Source organism: Pseudophryne corroboree, chromosome 4 (assembly GCF_028390025.1).
Source record: "Pseudophryne corroboree isolate aPseCor3 chromosome 4, aPseCor3.hap2, whole genome shotgun sequence".
NCBI lineage: Eukaryota > Metazoa > Chordata > Amphibia > Anura > Myobatrachidae > Pseudophryne > Pseudophryne corroboree.
This window is the reverse complement of record NC_086447.1, coordinates 101,869,908-101,887,446: the sequence shown is the minus strand read 5'-3', so window position 1 is coordinate 101,887,446 and position 17,539 is coordinate 101,869,908. Positions and strand designations below refer to the sequence as shown.

At 47.0% G+C, this 17,539-nt stretch overlaps 1 protein-coding gene across 1 annotated transcript in view; it reads right to left on the bottom strand.

The window, feature by feature from the left end:
• Positions 1–17,539, bottom strand: part of LDAH (lipid droplet associated hydrolase) — a 499,788-nt gene that overhangs the window by 122,974 nt on the left and 359,275 nt on the right. Inside the window, exon 5 of the mRNA XM_063915314.1 lies at positions 13,285–13,525. Within this exon, the coding sequence (XP_063771384.1) occupies positions 13,285–13,525 (241 nt within the window). The remainder of the gene's footprint in view (positions 1–13,284; positions 13,526–17,539) is intronic.

Below are 17,539 nucleotides of genomic sequence, written 5' to 3'. Positions count from 1 at the left end.
GTGTATATGTGGCTGTGAGTGTATACCTGGACTGTGCCGAGGGGGGGCAATATAAACTTTTTCGCCTCCGGGCGTCTGGTAATAACTTATGCACCTGCTGGAGACCAACACGTTGCACAGTTATAAAATTTTGTGTGGCCACGCCCCTTCCTTGTGAGGCCACACCCTTTTTGCGGCGCACGCGCGCTATCCGGGAGCAGTCGTGGGGGAGGTGAGTTCCCCCACCTCTCCAGGACCACTTTAAGCCCTGCACACAACCCTGAATGTATGCACTCTTTCTTAACTAATACTGTCCCAGTGACAGGTAGAATACTTAAGTGACCTGTATGAAGCACAGCACTGGCAATCAGGCGGTTCTACAGAGGAGGATTTGCCCCAGCATTCCCAGGAACAGCTCAGCTCTGTCTGTGATGGCTGCTGGCTGGGAGGGAAGGAGAGAAATGCAGCTCCAGGACGGGAACATTTGCAGAAATGGCGCCCTGGGGCTGGGGGGAGGGGCCACAGGTCAGACCTGCTCCCCCTGCTGGCATCCCCACCGGGCGTTGCGGGCAGTGAAAAGCGGGGTTATGTACATTAAAAAAAAAAACAGACCTGTGCCCTGTACTTGTCCCTGGTGGCTAGTGGAGCGGCTGCCCAATAATTGTCCACGCCAGCGCGCGCGGCCCGCCTCCTATGGCCGCTCTGGGTCGCGGTAAAGTGCGGCCAAAGAGACCTCTGGAAGACCCCACGTGTCCATGAGACCCCTTACCTCCCCCGTACCTGCGGCCCCACGGTCCGGAAGGATGGCGGCGTGTGCGTCACTGATGTTTAGAAGGAACCGTAGCCTCCGCTGAAGTGACCCGGCAACCAGGGCGTGGGAGTATACAGCGCCGCTGGGGGTGACGGAGCTGCAGTCAGAAAAGTCTATGAGACTTTGCCTGCTGCAGCCCTTGTAGTCTGTCAGAAGAATCTTCAGTCTTTTCTACCAAATAAAGCTATCAATAGGCTTCCTAATAAAGGAAGTGCCGTTCGTGAGCTCTGATTGGCTCACGAACCGGAACATCCTTTAACAGACCCGCCGGAGACCCAGGAGGGACACAGGAGAGGCGCGCGCTGTGCCCTCCGTGTCCAACACAAAACAGCGGGGGAGCGCGAAGGGGGGGGGGGGGCACTGGGGGAGCATATGCGGCACAGGGGGAGGGGGGCATATAATGTGGCACTGAGGGGGCATATGTGGCACTGGGGGGGTATATTTGCATTGGGGGCACGTGAGTACCTGGCACTGTGGGGGAATATCTGGCACAGTGGGCATATGTGGCACTGGGGGAGGGGGGGGGGGGGTACACCCAGTGCATTAAACCCCTGGGAACGAGCATGACACCCAGTGCATGAAACCCCTGGCAACGAGCATGACACCCAGTGCATGAAACCTCTGGCAACGAGCATGACACCCAGTGCATGAAACCCCTGGCAACGAGCATGACACCCAGTGCATGAAACCCCTGGCAACGAGCATGACACCCTGAGCATGAAAACCCCTGGCACCGTGCATGGAACCAAGAGCATGAAACCCCTGGCAACGAGCAGGTAATTTAAAAGTAATTAGAAGCCTTACTGTAGGACATAATGTGTCACAGGCATTACGGTGTGTGGCATACTATATCACGGACATTGTTGTATGTGGTATAATGTCTCAGGGGCATTGCAGTGTGGCATAACGTATAACGGGCATTACGGTGTGTGGCATAGGGTATAACGGGCATTGCGGTATGTGTCACAGGCATTACGGTGTATGGTATACTATATCACGGGCATTGTGATATGTGGTATAATGTCTCAGGGTCATTGCAGTGTGTGGCATAATGTATCACGGACATTGCGGTGTGTGTCATAATGTGTCAGGCATTACGGTGTGTTGTATACTATATCACGGGCATTGTGGTATGTGGTATAATGTCTCAGGGTCATTGCAGTGTGTGGCATAATGTATCACGGACATTGCGGTGTGTGTCATAATGTGTCAGGCATTACGGTGTGTTGTATACTATATCACGGGCATTGTGGTATGTGGTATAATGTCTCAGGGTCATTGCGGTGTGTGTCATAATGTGTCACAGACATTGTATGTGCTATAATGCATCAAGGGCATTGCAGTGTGTAGCATAATGTATAACGGGCATTGTGATTCCTGTCATAATGTGTCACAGGCATTACGGTGTGTGGCATAATGTGTCGGGGGCATTACGGTGTGTGCATTATTGTGTGTGGCATAATGTCTAAGAGCCATTGCAGTATGTGGCATAATGTATACTGGGCATTACTATAAGGAGGAAAAATTACAAATAATGTAAGGGGCATGAATCAGGATTATTTTTCTTTCCTGTGGTGGCTAACGTCTGGGCGTGCAGGTTGCAAAACTGGGGTATAAGGTAGTCTTTTCCTGCAATGCCACGCCCCTTTATGCAAAGCCACACCCATGTAAACAAAGCCACGCCCCCCCCCCCCCCCCCCCCCCCTTTGCACCACATGTTTGTCCCTTTGATAGTGCCAATTATGGGGGATGGGGGGGGGCGCCGAAGAATTTTTTGGCTTGGGGGAGAAAAATTTCTAGTTACGCCACTGTGTGGAGCCCAGTGTATCCCGTAGCAGAAATCCCTGATAAGTGCTGTCTTTTTGCGCCCGCGATCACAAAAACTTATGGATTCGGGAACTTATACTAGATATTGTGTGTGTTTGTCCAAAAACTGGATTTTTTTCAGGCCATAAAAACAAGCTGCAATTGAATTGCCTGATCAAACTGTCGGCAAAAAATCATGCCAGCGCCCATTTTATTCACCTGAAAATGTATCGGGTACAAGTGAATCCTGTACATGCCCGTTAGACGCAACTCTTCCAATCTACGATTATTTTCTAAGCTTTACAGACTGGCAGCCATTAAAGATGAGTGTTAAAAATAGTACACAATAGATGATAACATTAAGTTACCTGGCCTTACATGATGGGGATTGCAGTGCTCTGAGGTCGGCGGAGCCGCTTCATGTGTGACACAAGCATTGGATCAGCACCAAAGTGTTGCTGGAAACTAGATTCAAATGCTGGCGACTATGTTATTACCATATTCAGAGAAATCCGAGCTGTGCACAATGATGTATGTAAATACATGTTAATGAACATTTACATAAAAATTAAGAAAAATTAAGCCTCGCTTAAGGTATTAGTGTGAAATGACTTTGAATAAAAACGTCCAAACATTTTCTGGCCGTGCTAGTGCAGATCTGTTTTCTGTAGACTTGTAAATCTGGTATTCATTAACGAGTATAAAACATTTATAATGCTGCACACATTTATTAGACGTGTACAAATAATGTTCTCAGGGTTAGCTAAATCTAAAGTATACTCTATCCGTATTGTAGACATAATGCGAGTTGCTCTTGAAGTGGAAGAATAGCCACGGCATAAACCAAAATCCTCTTTAGTGGCGCGACGAAACTCAAGTTAAACAGGTGCATTTTATCTGAATTTAAAAACAAAATGCATGGGTTTACCGGGAAAATGGGCGTGTGGTGTCAGAACCTTACATCCCATTTGTGAACGTTGAAAAATGCTTGTGCAGTGTATATTTAGATGTGGTTGCAATATAGATCGTATTGCAAATGACCGATTAACCCCTTCAGTGGTGAGTTTTTAATTTAAAAACACAACCTGGGGGGAGTGAGCATAAGCCATTTTACGGCTAAGTCCGCCCCCCAGCCAATAGGAGTCCGGGTGGCGTGCTAAACTCCATAATGGAGTATGCTGATTCCCGAGCGTTGTGCACGCTGCACGGCTGTCCCCGGGGAATCAGCAGGTAGTATGCACGGAAAGCTGTTAGATTTCCGTGCATACCACCGAAGGGGTTAAGGGAGTGTTGCGGGCAATGGTGCACAGACACTTTATTGCTCGCATTTCAGGTCATACTTAGATGGAGAATCTGTACTGGTTTGGGGCTGGTGTAAGGATTACAGTCTCGGAATTATCTACAAATCCTGGGATTTCTGGATTACCAGGCTAAAATTCTGGGATTCATTTTGGGATTGGATTCCATAGGCTTGTGCAAGTTTTGATGGTGTAAAGACGCACCAAGAGGTATTACAGTGTCTACAGATGCACAAAGTGGGCGTCTCAGGCCTCACACAGTCAGACGCACGGTTGTACATAAGGGGAAGGGCTGATACTACAGTAGCATTAGCAAATAGGCAAAGACGTAACTATGGCAGAAGACCCTAAAGCGGTTGTGACTTGGAATCGGTCACAGAATGTCTTCTGACTCTCATGATCAACTGAAAACGAGGCTAAACTATGTTTTAGAAAATACATTGACAAGCTGAATTAGCAAAATCCCTCTGAAGAAACGGCTGATGGGTCAAGAAACATGTTAGGGTGCCTTTAATGATCCGCCTGGGACATCACTTAAAAGTCAGCCTGCCACTGAATTCACCTGCCTGCCCGCTGTATTGCTATAACGGCCGCGCTCTCTGCCGGTCACCTGGTTGAGGTAAAAAAAACAACCGGCTTCTTGTCCTGTGAATTATGGCCGTCAATGGGGGAGGTTGAGCATCGCACAGGCCGGAATAATTACATCAAGTCCGCATACCATAAAGAACTGTATGTTGGTATATTGCATCAGGTGTTATCTGGCAGCAATAACTGACAGTCATCTATAAGTGGTAATGTTGAAATCCCTTATACCATTCAGCACAGCACTGTTACTGGTCTGAGGAGTACCGCTTACCAACAATTAAGATTGTCTACCTGATTGCAACTTGTCCAGGTTCAGTCATACCATCGTACAATATTAACTGTTTGGACTTCAGTCTACTTGGAGGGTATCACTATTTACAGTGCTTTTTTTATTGTGTTTTATAAGCTTATACATGATCTCTTTCAATGATTTGATAATAATTTCATAAATTAGGGAGAGCCCTAAAGTGGCCACAGTGGCTTATTTATAATGGGTACAGTATGTGGGGTGCACACCGGCCCCTTGGGTCCAGGGGGGGGCCACGCCCCACATGCTGCACCCATTTCTTTAGTACTCAATTTTCCGGAGTCCAGTGTCCGGTTCGGCACACGCAGTAGACTCGAGTACCGCTCTAGAGTCTACTAGCGCCCAACGCCGTCACTCAGAGTGACACTGACTATGCTTCCCGGCTGCTGGTAAAAGAGAAGGGAGGGGGACCGGTTGGAGGCTGCACATGGGCCCCCTCCTCTCTTAAAACACCCGAGTGGCCATCAGAAAGATTATAAACTGATGTTACTGTTTACACCATGAATATTTCCAGACAGACTCAATGGGGCAGCTCCAAAAACTGGAAACTGGTTTTGAGCCTGTGTATCCGCAAGAAAATAAATATGCACATAGTAATGTAGTGAGGGGGGTGAGTTATTGCATACTCATGATTAACCCTTACTGTGCTTATTACTCCTATTAATATTCACTAAAATATGGGCACAAAGAACAAAAATGATATATATTTGCATTTATTAACTTTGCATAGTTAAAAAAAAAAAGACTTCTCCAATCAAATGGAACAGCGCCACTAAGTGGCCGGATGATCATAAACAATGGTAGAGTGCTGCACTGCGATGACTAGCTGTAATCTATGAACAGTGCAGCCATCGTGCGGAGACAGCCTTTCATTTATAGTTGCTAAGTAGACACTGCTTGATGAAAATTATTGTTCACTACGGTCATAGGTAACACAGTGGTACAGTGGTTAACATTGCTCCATAACAGCACTGTGGTCATGATCTCAATTCCAAACCAGGGCTCTAGCTGTATGGAGTGTGTATGTTCATACTGTAAGCTACGATGGGAATGAGTAATATTCTCTATACAGTGCTGTGTAAATTGGTGGCATTATACGAGGGGTGTGCAATAAATATCTAGATATGCAGTGCATAGGAAGAGTAGACACAATCTGACTGGTTGTGAACTTTAACCTCTGACTAAAGTTCCTCTGAAACGTCACGGCACAGAACCATATAAAAGCAGCTCTGCACACTGAAGAAGTCAGCATGTTCCCTTCCTTCAGGAAAAGCTTGGCCTGAGCAAGGTTTCTGCATGCTGGGTGCCCCAACAGCTGGCTCGAGAACAGAAGGAAGCTTGGGTGACTTGGTGCTACAACATGCAGCCAGGTTTGATGGCAGTCACTCAAACTCTCTCTGAGAGATCATCAGTGGCGATGAATCCTGGATCTACAGTTTGGACCTCAAGACCAAACAACAGTCATCCCAGTGGACCCCAGAAGCAGGTGCGCTGCCAAAGAAGTTCTGACGTGAGTGCAGCGTGGCCAAGCAATTGGTGGCTGTTTTTGTGGCCAATACTGGTCATGCAGCTACCGTACCATTGGTGCAGCAGTGCACTGCCACTGAGGACTGTTATGCCAACCAATGTCTCCCTCAAGTGCTGGAAGCCATTTCCAGGCTCCGTCCAAGAACTTGTGCTCGTGGTGCCATTTTCCATCATGACAACACACCTGCCCACAAGTCCAAGAAAGTGCTGGGTTTTCTGGCCCATGAACACATACAGGAGCTTGGTCATCCGCTGTACAGTCCAGACCTAGCCCACTGCGACTTCTTCATGTTCCTACAAATCAAGCGTAAGATGTGTGGGATTCATTTTGAGTCCCTGGAAGCTGCAGTGGTGACCTTCATACAGCATACAGAAGACATAACTGCTTCCGACTGGTCCAGCTGCTCACCAAGTGGTTTGAGCGCATGTAACTTTGCAGACTCCTCTGGCGAATACTTTGAAAAAATAAGATTTTAAACCTACCGGTAAATCTTTTTCTCCTAGTCCGTACAGGATGCTGGGGACTCCGTAAGGACCATGGGGTATAGACGGGCTCCGCAGGAGACATGGGCACTATAAAGAACTTTTAGTATGGGTGTGCACTGGCTCCTCCCTCTATGCCCCTCCTCCAGACCTCAGTTAGAGAACTGTGCCCAGAGGAGATGGACAATATGAGGAAAGGATTTTGTTAATCTAAGGGCAAGATTCATACCAGCCCACACCAACCACACCGTATAACCTGGAATATACGCAACCAGTTAACAGTATGAACAAAAACAGTATCAGTCAAAGACCGATTCCAACTGTAACATAACCCTTATGTAAGCAATAACTATATACAAGTCTTGCAGATCCAGTCCGCACTGGGACGGGCGCCCAGCATCCTCTACGGACTAGGAGAAAAAGATTTACCGGTAGGTTTAAAATCTTATTTTCTCTTACGTCCTAGAGGATGCTGGGGACTCCGTAAGGACCATGGGGTTTATACCAAAGCTCCAAACCGGGCGGGAGAGTGCGGATGACTCTGCAGCACCGATTGAGCAAACGCGAGGTCCTCATCAGCCAGGGTATCAAACTTATAGAATTTTGCAAAAGTGTTTGAACCCGACCAAGTAGCTGCTCGGCAAAGCTGTAATGCCGAGTCGCCTCGGGCAGCCGCCCAAGAAGAGCCCACCTTCCTCGTGGAATGGGCCTTTACTGAATTAGGTAACGGCAATCCTGCCGTAGAATGAACCTGCTGAATCGTGTTACAGATCCAGCGAGCAATAGTCTGCTTAGAAGCAGGAGCGCCAACCTTGTTGGCTGCATACAGGACAAACAGAGCCTCTGTTTTCCTAACCCTAGCCATCCTGGCTACATAAATCTTTAAAGCCCTGACCACATCCAGGGACTTGGAGTCCTCCCAGTCCCCCGTAGCCACAAGCACCACAATAGGTTGGTTCATATGAAATGAAGAAACCACCTTAGGTAAAAATTGAGGACGAGCCCTTAACTCAGCTCTATTCATATGGAAAATCAAATAGGGGCTCTTGTGGGACAAGGCCGCCAATTCGGACACCCGCCTTGCCGATGCCAAGGCCAATAACATGACCACCTTCCACGTGAGAAATTTCTGGGAGAGAAGCCAATTCCCTCTGAAAGAATATAGATAGGGCCGAAATCTGTACCTTAATGGAGCCTAACTTCAGGCCCATATCCACTCCTGTCTGTAGAAAGTGGAGAAACCGGCCCAGATGGAAATCTTCCGTAGGAGCATTCTTGGCTTCACACCAAAATACATACTTCCTCCAGATACGGTGATAATGCTTCGCCGTCACCTCCTTTCTAGCCTTTATCAGAGTAGGGATGACTTCCTCCGGAATACCCTTCCCAGCTAGGATTCGGTGTTCAACCGCCATGCCGACAAACGTAACCGCGGTAAGTCTTGGAACATGCAGGGCCCCTGCTGCAACAGGTCCTCCATGAGAGGAAGAGGCCACGGATATTCTGTGAGCATTTCCTGAAGATCTGAGTACCAGGCCCTTCGAGGCCAATCTGGAACAATGAGTATTGTCTGTACTCTTTTTCGTCTTATGATCCTCAAATTTTTGTGATGAGAGGAAGAGGAGGAAACACATAGACCGACTGAAACACCCATGGTGTCACCAGGGCGTCCACTGCTACTGCCTGAGGGTCCCGGGACCTGGCACAATACCTCCGAAGCTTCTTGTTGAGGCGTGACGCCATCATGTCTATTTGAGGAATTCCCCAGAGACTTGTTATCTCTGCAAAAACTTCTTGATGAAGTCCTCACTCTCCTGGATGGAGATCGTGTCTGCTGAGGAAGTCTGCTTCCCAGTTGTCCACTCCCGGAATGAAGACAGCTGACAGAGCGCTTACGTGATTTTCCGCCCAGCGAAGAATCCTGGTGGCTTCCGCCATCGCCACTCTTCTCCTTGTCCCGCCTTGGCGGTTTACGTGAGCCACGGCTGTGACGTTGTCTGATTGGATCAGAACCGGTAGGTCGCGAAGAAGATTCTCCGCTTGTCGTAGGCCGTTGTATATGGCCCTCAATTCCAGTATGTTGATGTGTAGACAAGCCTCCTGGCTTGACCATAGTCCCTGAAAATTTCTTCCTTGTGTGACTGCTCCCCATCCTCGGAGGCTCGTGTCCGTGGTCACCAGAACCCAGTCCTGAATGCCGAACCTGCGACCCGCTAGAAGGTGAGCACTCTGCAGCCACCATAGGAGAGACACCCTGGCCCTGGGGGACAGCGTTATTTTCTGATGTATTTGTAGATGGGACCCGGACCACTTGTCCAGAAGGTCCCACTGAAAAGTCCTCGCATGAAACCTGCCGAAGGGGATGGCCTCGTAGGCTGCCACCATTTTTCCCAGAACTCGAGTGCATTGATGAACTGACACTCTTTTTGGTTTTAGCAGGTCTCTGACCATGTTCTGGAGGTCCGGGGCTTTTTCCGATGGGAGAAAAACCTTTCTTTTGTTCTGTGTCCAGAATCATGCCTAGGAATGATAGTCGAGTCGTTGGAACCAATTGTGACTTTGGCAGATTGAGAATCCAACCGTGCTGTTGGAGCACCCTCAGGGAGAGCGACACGCTCTTCAGCAATTGGTCTCTCGATCTCGCTTTTATCAGTAGATCGTCCAAGTATGGGATAATTGTGACTCCTTGTTTGCGGAGGAGCACCATAATTTCCGCCATCCCTTGGTGAAAATCCTCAGAGCTGTGGAAAGCCTAAACGGCAATGTCTGAAACTGGTAATGACAGTCCTGTACAGCAAATCTCAGGTACTCCTGATGAGAGGGATATATGGGGACATGAAGGTAAGCATCCTTTATGTCTAGTGACACCATAAAATCCCCCCCTTCCAGGCTGGATATTACAGCTTGGAGCGATTCCATCTTGAATTTGAACTTTTTCAAGTACAGGTTTAGGGATTTTAGATTTAAAATGGGTCTGACCGAACCTTCCGGCTTCGGGACCACAAACAGGGTTGAATAATACCCTTTACCCTGTTGGACCAGGGGAACCTTGACAATCACTTGCTGGTGATACAGCTTTTGAATTGCAGCTAACACTACTTCCCTCTCTGGGGGTGAAGCTGGTAAGGCCGACTTGAAAAAGCGGCGAGGGGGCACCTCTTCGAACTCCAGCTTGTAGCCTTGGGAAACAATTTCCATCGCCCAAGGATCCACGTCTGAAAGACCCCAGATCTGGCTGAAAAGTCGAAGGCGTGCTCCCACTGGTGCGGACTCCCTTAGGGGAGCCCCAGCGTCATGCGGTGGATTTTGTAGAAGCCAGGGAGGACTTCTGCTCCTGGGAACTAGCCGAAGCTGGTGTTCTTTTCCCTCTACCCTTACCTCTGGCAAGGAAGGAGGAACCCCGACCTCTTCTGGACTTATGTGACTGAAAGGACTGCATCTGACACTGTGGAGTTTTCTTTTGCTGTGGCGGAACAAAAGGTAAAAAGGTAGATTTACCCGCGGTAGCTGTTGAAACCAGGTCCGCGAGCCCCTCCCCAAACAACACTTCACCCTTGTAAGGTAAAACCTCCATATGCTTCTTCGAGTCTGCATCACCCGTTTATTGGCGGGTCCATAGAGCTCGTCTCGCAGAAATAGCCATGGCATTGGTTCTGGAACCCAGCAGCCCAAGGTCCCTTTGTGCGTCCTTCATATATAAGACTGCGTCTTTAATGTGGGCTAAGGTTAATAAAATGGTATCCCTGTCTAGGGTATCAAGCTCAGTTGACAAGGTATCTGTCCATGCTGCAACTGCGCTGCAGACCCAAGCCGATGCTATTGCCGGTCTGAGCAAAGCACCAGTATGCGCATAAATAGACTTTAAAGTAGTCTCCTGTCTGCGATCAGCAGGATCCTTGAGGGCTGCCGTGTCCGGAGATGGCAGCGCCACCTTCTTGGACAGGCGCGTTAAAGCCTTGTCCACCCTAGGAGAGGATTCCCAATGTACCCTGTCCTGTGCAGGGAAAGGATACGCCACAAGAATCCTTTTGGGTATCTGCTGTTTTTTAGCTGGAGTTTCCCAAGCTTTTTCAAATAACTCATTAAGCTCATGAGATGGGGGGAAGGTTACCTCAGGTTTCTATCCTTATACATGCGCACCCTCGTATCAGGGACAGAGGGGTCATCAGTGATATGCAAAACATCTTTTATTGCAATAATCATACAGTGAATACTTTTTGCCACCCTTGGGTGTAATTTTGCATCATCGTAGTCGACACTGGAGTCAGAATCCGTGTCGGTACCAATGTCCACCATTTGGGATAGGGGACGTTTTTGAGACCCAGAAGGGCCCTGTGACCCAGTCCAATCCGTGGATTGACTCCATGTTTTCTCCCTGGACTCTGCTTTGTCCAGTCTTTTATGTAATGAGGCCACACTCGCATTTAACATATGCCACATGTCCATCCAATCCTGAGTCGGCGTTGCCGACGGAAACACATCACACATCTGCTCCACCTCCTCCTTAGACAAGCCTTCCGCTTCAGACATGTCGACACGCACGTACCGACACCCCCAGGGATATATCTACAAGGGGATACACAGGGATATATCTACAAGGGGATAATTCCCCACCAAGATCCTTTGGGGAGACAGAGAGAGAGTATGCCAGCACACACCCAGCGCCAAACTTACCCTGGAACAAACCAGATAGCGCTTTTTATATATACTCAATGTTATACACTCACTGCGCCTTAAACATGCCCCCCCCCCTCTTTTCAGCCCTCTGTCACCGAGTTCAGCCGGGGAGAGTCCGGGGAGCCAGCTTCTCTGCAGCGTTCTGTGGAGAAAATGGCGCTGGTTAGTGCTGAAGGATCAAGCTCCGCCCCCTCGAGTGGCGGGCTTCGGTCCCGCTTCAATATACAAAAAATGGCGGGGGATCTATTAATTTACTGCCTCCGCAGCCTAATGTACCCTTTTTTTTTTTTTGCCAGACAGAGGTTTATTGCTGCACAGGGCGCCCCCCCCCCCCCCCGCGCTCTGCACCCATCAGTGCCCGTTCTGTGTGTGTAGTGTGTGGGAGCACCCGGCTTCTATCTTCCGGCTCTGCGAGGAGGACGGCGGCGTGGCTCCGGGACGAACGGCAGGGTGAGACATGCGTTCCGACTCCCTCTGGAGCTAATGGTGTCCAGTAGCCTAAGAAGCAGAGCCTATCATTTAAGTAGGTTGCCAGCAGTGCTCCCTGAAAATAAAAAAACAAATTCTTTAAACAGAGAAACTCTGGAGAGCTCCCTGTAATGCAACCTATCTCCTCTGGGCACAGTTCTCTAACTGAGGTCTGGAGGAGGGGCATAGAGGGAGGAGCCAGTGCACACCCATACTAAAAGTTCTTTATAGTGCCCATGTCTCCTGCGGAGCCCGTCTATACCCCATGGTCCTTACGGAGTCCCCAGCATCCTCTAGGACGTAAGAGAAAATGTAATGTTCACTTTGGGGGTGATTCAGACCTGATCGCAGCTGTGCGTTGTCGCACAGCGGGCGATCAGCAACAGACTGCGCATTCGTATGCACCGCAATGCGCACTCGCGTCAGCAAATAGGCATCGCCTGTCAGCGACAGGCTGGTGAGAAAAATGCAATCGCACAGCCATTCGCATGCTGACTGACAGGAAGAGGCATTTTGTGGGTGGTAACTGACCGTTTTCTGGGAGTGTCAGGGAAAACGCAGGCGTTCCCAATTGTTTTCATGGAGGGTGTGTGACGTCAGCTCCGGCCCCGATCAGCCTGTTCTCATCGCACTGTAGGAGTAAGTACTGGGCTGCGCACACACTGCACACAGTGGAAAATCATTCAATGGTGAGTGAGGTGCGAACGGATTTGCAGCTGTCCGCTGACAGGATTTTTAGCAGCTGGGAGTACACATGCGATCGCACAATTGCACGGCGAATATACACTCCCCTTGGGCGGCGACTATCTGAACGCAGGACATCAAGCGATCAGGTCTGAATTAACCCCTTTGTTTGTAAATATAATTATTTTCATGCATCTGGAAACTTATTGAACACCCCTCATATAAACAAATGATAATATTAAAACAATTAAATATAGTAGTCATGAGTTTACTATGAAATAAGTCATATCTCATAGATGACATTAAGGAAAATACCACCTACTAATTTACCAGGAACCACTGGCAGCAATTACGCACTTAGGAGGACAGGAAACAAGCTTCGGAGAGAGAGATAAAGTGGAGAAGCTGCCAAAACCAATCAGCTTCTGTCAATTCAAAGGCTGTGCTAGATAGATGACAGTTAGGAGCTGATTAGTTGCTTTGGGCAAGTTCTCCACTTTACCTGTCTCCAAGGCTTGATGCATCTTCCCCTTAGGGCTTTGGAGTATTACTGGCATCTAGACAATGGACAGAAAGCATATGTTATTCTCTCATGGATATTGATTCAACCTGGCTGCCCTCCATTGTGTGCTGGGGTGAGGGGTAAATACATCTCTCACCTGCGCACTCCATTCTGAAGAGGTTCAGCGAGGCCGTCACGCAAGCCTCATCCACAGATTTGATTCCACGCAGTGCAAATTTCACCAGAGACGTCTTCATGACTTCGGGCAGGAAGGAGAGTAGATAGCAGGGCATATATACAATGTACCGCAGACTGCACAGCAGAGGAGTCATTACTTTGCCTTGAGGGGACTGAGCCATTCTTTCAATAGTCGGAAACAGCAAAATAGACCTTAAAACCTGGAAAAAAATAAAGAAAAACAAAAACCTTACAGGAAAACATCTGTGTTGTCATTACCACTTGTACATGGGATTGAAGGGGAAAAAAAACCCCTACTATTTAATTTTTGAAGGGACCAATCATAATGTCTTGTAATGATGCAATGCGACAGGAAAATGTACGCAAGACACTAATTTATTCCTAATTTAAACACCAATCTGACCTCACTGGAATCTACATGTCATTACCGTACTACTTAGGAACTTATAACAATTCCTTTAGTAGAACATTTTGTTCCCAGCCCTTTGGAGATAATATGCCATATGTAAGTGGGACCCGCTCGTCTGTTCTGGGAATCAAAAATAATTACATTTATGTTTAAGGAAATAATTGATTTTCTGTATATTGTTGGTATTTACAAACAGTGAAATTCATATACATATCTAAGCAGACGTGCGCCACTAGAGGGCGAAAGTACAGATAACATTTTCATTGCATGGCTGAGTTCACGCTGCAAAACGGGCAGCTACTCTTGTTACCTGGGATCCTCACTCACTTATGTATAGAAAATGCCGCACTAAAATCACATTATTGTGTATTGTGTGCTGCTATATAATAAATATTATGCTAACTAAAAATATCCAACTCAAAAGATCATTTACTAATCTGCACAAATGTGACGCAGCAAAGCATTTGCCACTTTTCTATTTTTAGAATGCGTCATGGCGATTTTTGCCCATTTTATTTTTAACCAATAAGAGTGTAGATAGGGTCATGGGTAAAAAAGGTAAAAGGTTTAAAAATCTGCTTCTACTGATGAGAGGAGCTGTGCAGAAACTTTTTAGATAAAATAAAGGGGGACAGTTACTAAGCAGTGATAAGAGCGGAGAAGTGAGCCAGTGGAGAAGTTGCCCCATCAACCAATCAGCAGCTCTGTATCATTTTATAGTATGCAAATTATAGATGTTACTTCAGTGCTGATTGGTTACCATGGGAAACGTCTCCACTGGCTTATTTCTCCGCTCTTATCACTGCTTAGTAAATGTCCTCCAAAGTCTCCAAAAAGCATCCAAATGTAAATGAAGATGACCTATTACCAGATAAAAGTGATAATTGTGCTCTCAGGGATGGCTACAGTGCAAGTTTAGCGGGACCTACATTTATTTTCTAAGAATTATTTCCTATAGTCTATGATTGACATGGGATCAGTATGGAATCTCGGCAGCCGGGATCCCGACCGTCAGTATACTGACAGCGGGATCCCGGCCACTGGTATGCCAGCAGCAGGACGAGCTCTAGCCATGCTGCGGGCACATTGGCTTGGTGCGTCCGCCACTGGATTTATTCTGGCTCTACGGGTGTTGTGGACACCCATAGAGGGAGAAAAGCCTGTGGCGTCGGGATTCCGGCGTCGGTATTTCAGCGCTAATTGGGATTCCGGCATCGGCATTGTGACCTCCGTGATAACGTCTAGCGGTATGGTAACCGCTTCCTGATTGACATGCTTTTGGCATTTGAGGGCCGCAACGAGGAGCGTTCCAGAAAACGGGGGCGTGTCTTTACACAGCGCAATACAAAGACCGGCGGCAAAAATATTGTACATCTATGGATAAGGCCCTTTGGGGCAGATGTATTAAGCCTGGAGAAGTGATAAAGCAGTGATAAGTGCAAGGTGATAACGCACCAGCCAATCAGCTCCAATATGTAAATTTACAGTTAGGAGCCGAATGGCTGGTGCCTTATCACCTTGCACTTATCACCTTGCTTTATCACTTCTCCAGGCTTAATAAATCTGCCCCTTTATTTGCTATCGTCTGTGTTCGATCATACATACATATACATGGACGTACATATGAGAGCTACCTGGGTGGTCTGTACAATAGCATCTGTTCTGTGTTCCCAGGACAGGTGAGCCTGTACCACCCACACACAACCTTGCAACAAGTTAAGTGATTTGCAGTACATCGGAAATACATATATATATATTTTAAAATACTAATTATTTAATATGCTCTGGAAAGAAGAGATGAGAACATCTCAGATGTATCCGTTATATATAAAACAGACGACTCCTTGAACACTGACCAAGACCAAAGGTTGTTTGTCTGTCAAAGTCGACATTAACTGTGATATATTTCAGCGCACCCTTTGCTTTGCAGGGGAAACAGCTATTATATCTGTCAGGTGAACTACCACATTTTTGCAAGATAACATAATGATGCACTTAATAGTAATATAACGTCCAGATTTGACAGCGTGTCACATTAATCAAAATTTCTTCTACTCAGCATGGAGAGAGCTAGAGGCAAAATCACAAGGGTCAAGGAAAGACTCTGAGCTTTATTTGAACACAGCTGCACGGAGAGGCCATCCAAGTTAACGCACAAGACAAAACAGACACAATTTTCTAATATTACCCTAGCATCAAAGCAGGCCCATCTAGAATAACACACTAGCCTTGCTTTAAGGCAGTATTCTAACACATTCCACATTGCCATTTGAAATCCATACACTTATAAACTTGAGCTACTTTGGTTATAAACATATTTGTTAAACATTAAAACTGTCTGAATTATTATCATTTTTTTATTGCTCAAGGCGCAGAATTATAAACTCCTAAAGTTAACAGTTCGGAAAAATGACTTCCCTTAGATGTTAGGTAACAATACGAGGGGGATTGAATTTTTTAGGCAAATATCTGAGGACCACTTTGGGGATCAGTGTACTGGAAAACGATGTGTGCTAGAGAGGGAAGCTGTGCCAAGTAAGCTCCTGGGCTTATATATATTACCTGTGTGTTATCGTTGGCTTGAGTACGCATAGCATGCAAAAATTATTGGCGTACAAACAAAATTTTCATAGTCGAGGGGGAAAAAAAATTAGTCGTAGTGGTACTTAGGATTGCAGAAATGCGCAACATTTCACAATGGGAGTGAAGGAGAGGAAGGCTGAAGAACAAAATAAAATGTAACATATACGAGGCACGGGAATGCTTAGACTGGCCAAAAATATGTCAAGGGATCAGAACAACCAAACGGGGAGGGGGTGGTATTTACCAAGAGACGGAGGTGCCCTTTGACTGTAGAGGTTTTCAAAGTTATCATTTTGGAACTAGCCTTTAGTGATGACTACGCGGTCAGGGATCTGGTAACGAGTGCCCTAAGATGCACTAAACATATAAAATGTTTGTAAATGAAAGAACATCATGTAACAAAATGGCATTTTTGAACTTTGGTTCTATAGGGATGGCTTAGCATTGCTGGGAGACCGGTACTCACACTTCAGTCATCAAATTGGGCAAATAGGCACAGGGTTCAAAATCCAGATCACTATTAATATATATTTGCATAGTGCCAGCAGGTGTGATATATGTTGTCACCGGTCACAATGTCAACAGTATAATATCGACATGTATTTATCATTGAGAGTAGGACCACCAAAAGTAGAGGCACCCTGGCATGGCAGGTGGCTTACCAGTAGGCAAATGTATGACAGCGAATGTAAAGCTACAGTAAGAGATATCAGTGTCTACGTGATTTTATTATGAGCACCGGGTTGGGGGCCTAATTCAGATCTGATCGCAGCAGCAAATTTGTCAGCTAATGGGAAAAACCATGTGCACTGCATGGGGGGGCGGGGGGCAGATATAACGTGCATATAGATGTAGATTTGGGTGGGGTGTGTTCAAACTGAAATCTAAATTGCAGTGTAAAAATAAGGCAGCCAGTATTTACCCTGCATAGAAACAATATAACCCACCCAAATCTAACTCTCTCTGCACATGTTATATCTGCCACACCTGCAGTGCACATGGTTTTGCCCAACTGCTAACAAAGGTGCTGCTGGGATCAACTCTGAATTACCCCCCATTTGCACTGCAGGGGGGGCAGATATAACATGTGCATCTCCATTTCTCTCTCTATACGTCCTCTTTAGGTAAGCTCATTAGCTATTTAGGGGTGTATTCAATAAGAGTCATTCCCTGTGCCCTGTCCATGCTGCTGCAGTCAGCAGCTCACCGTGTGTGATTTCAC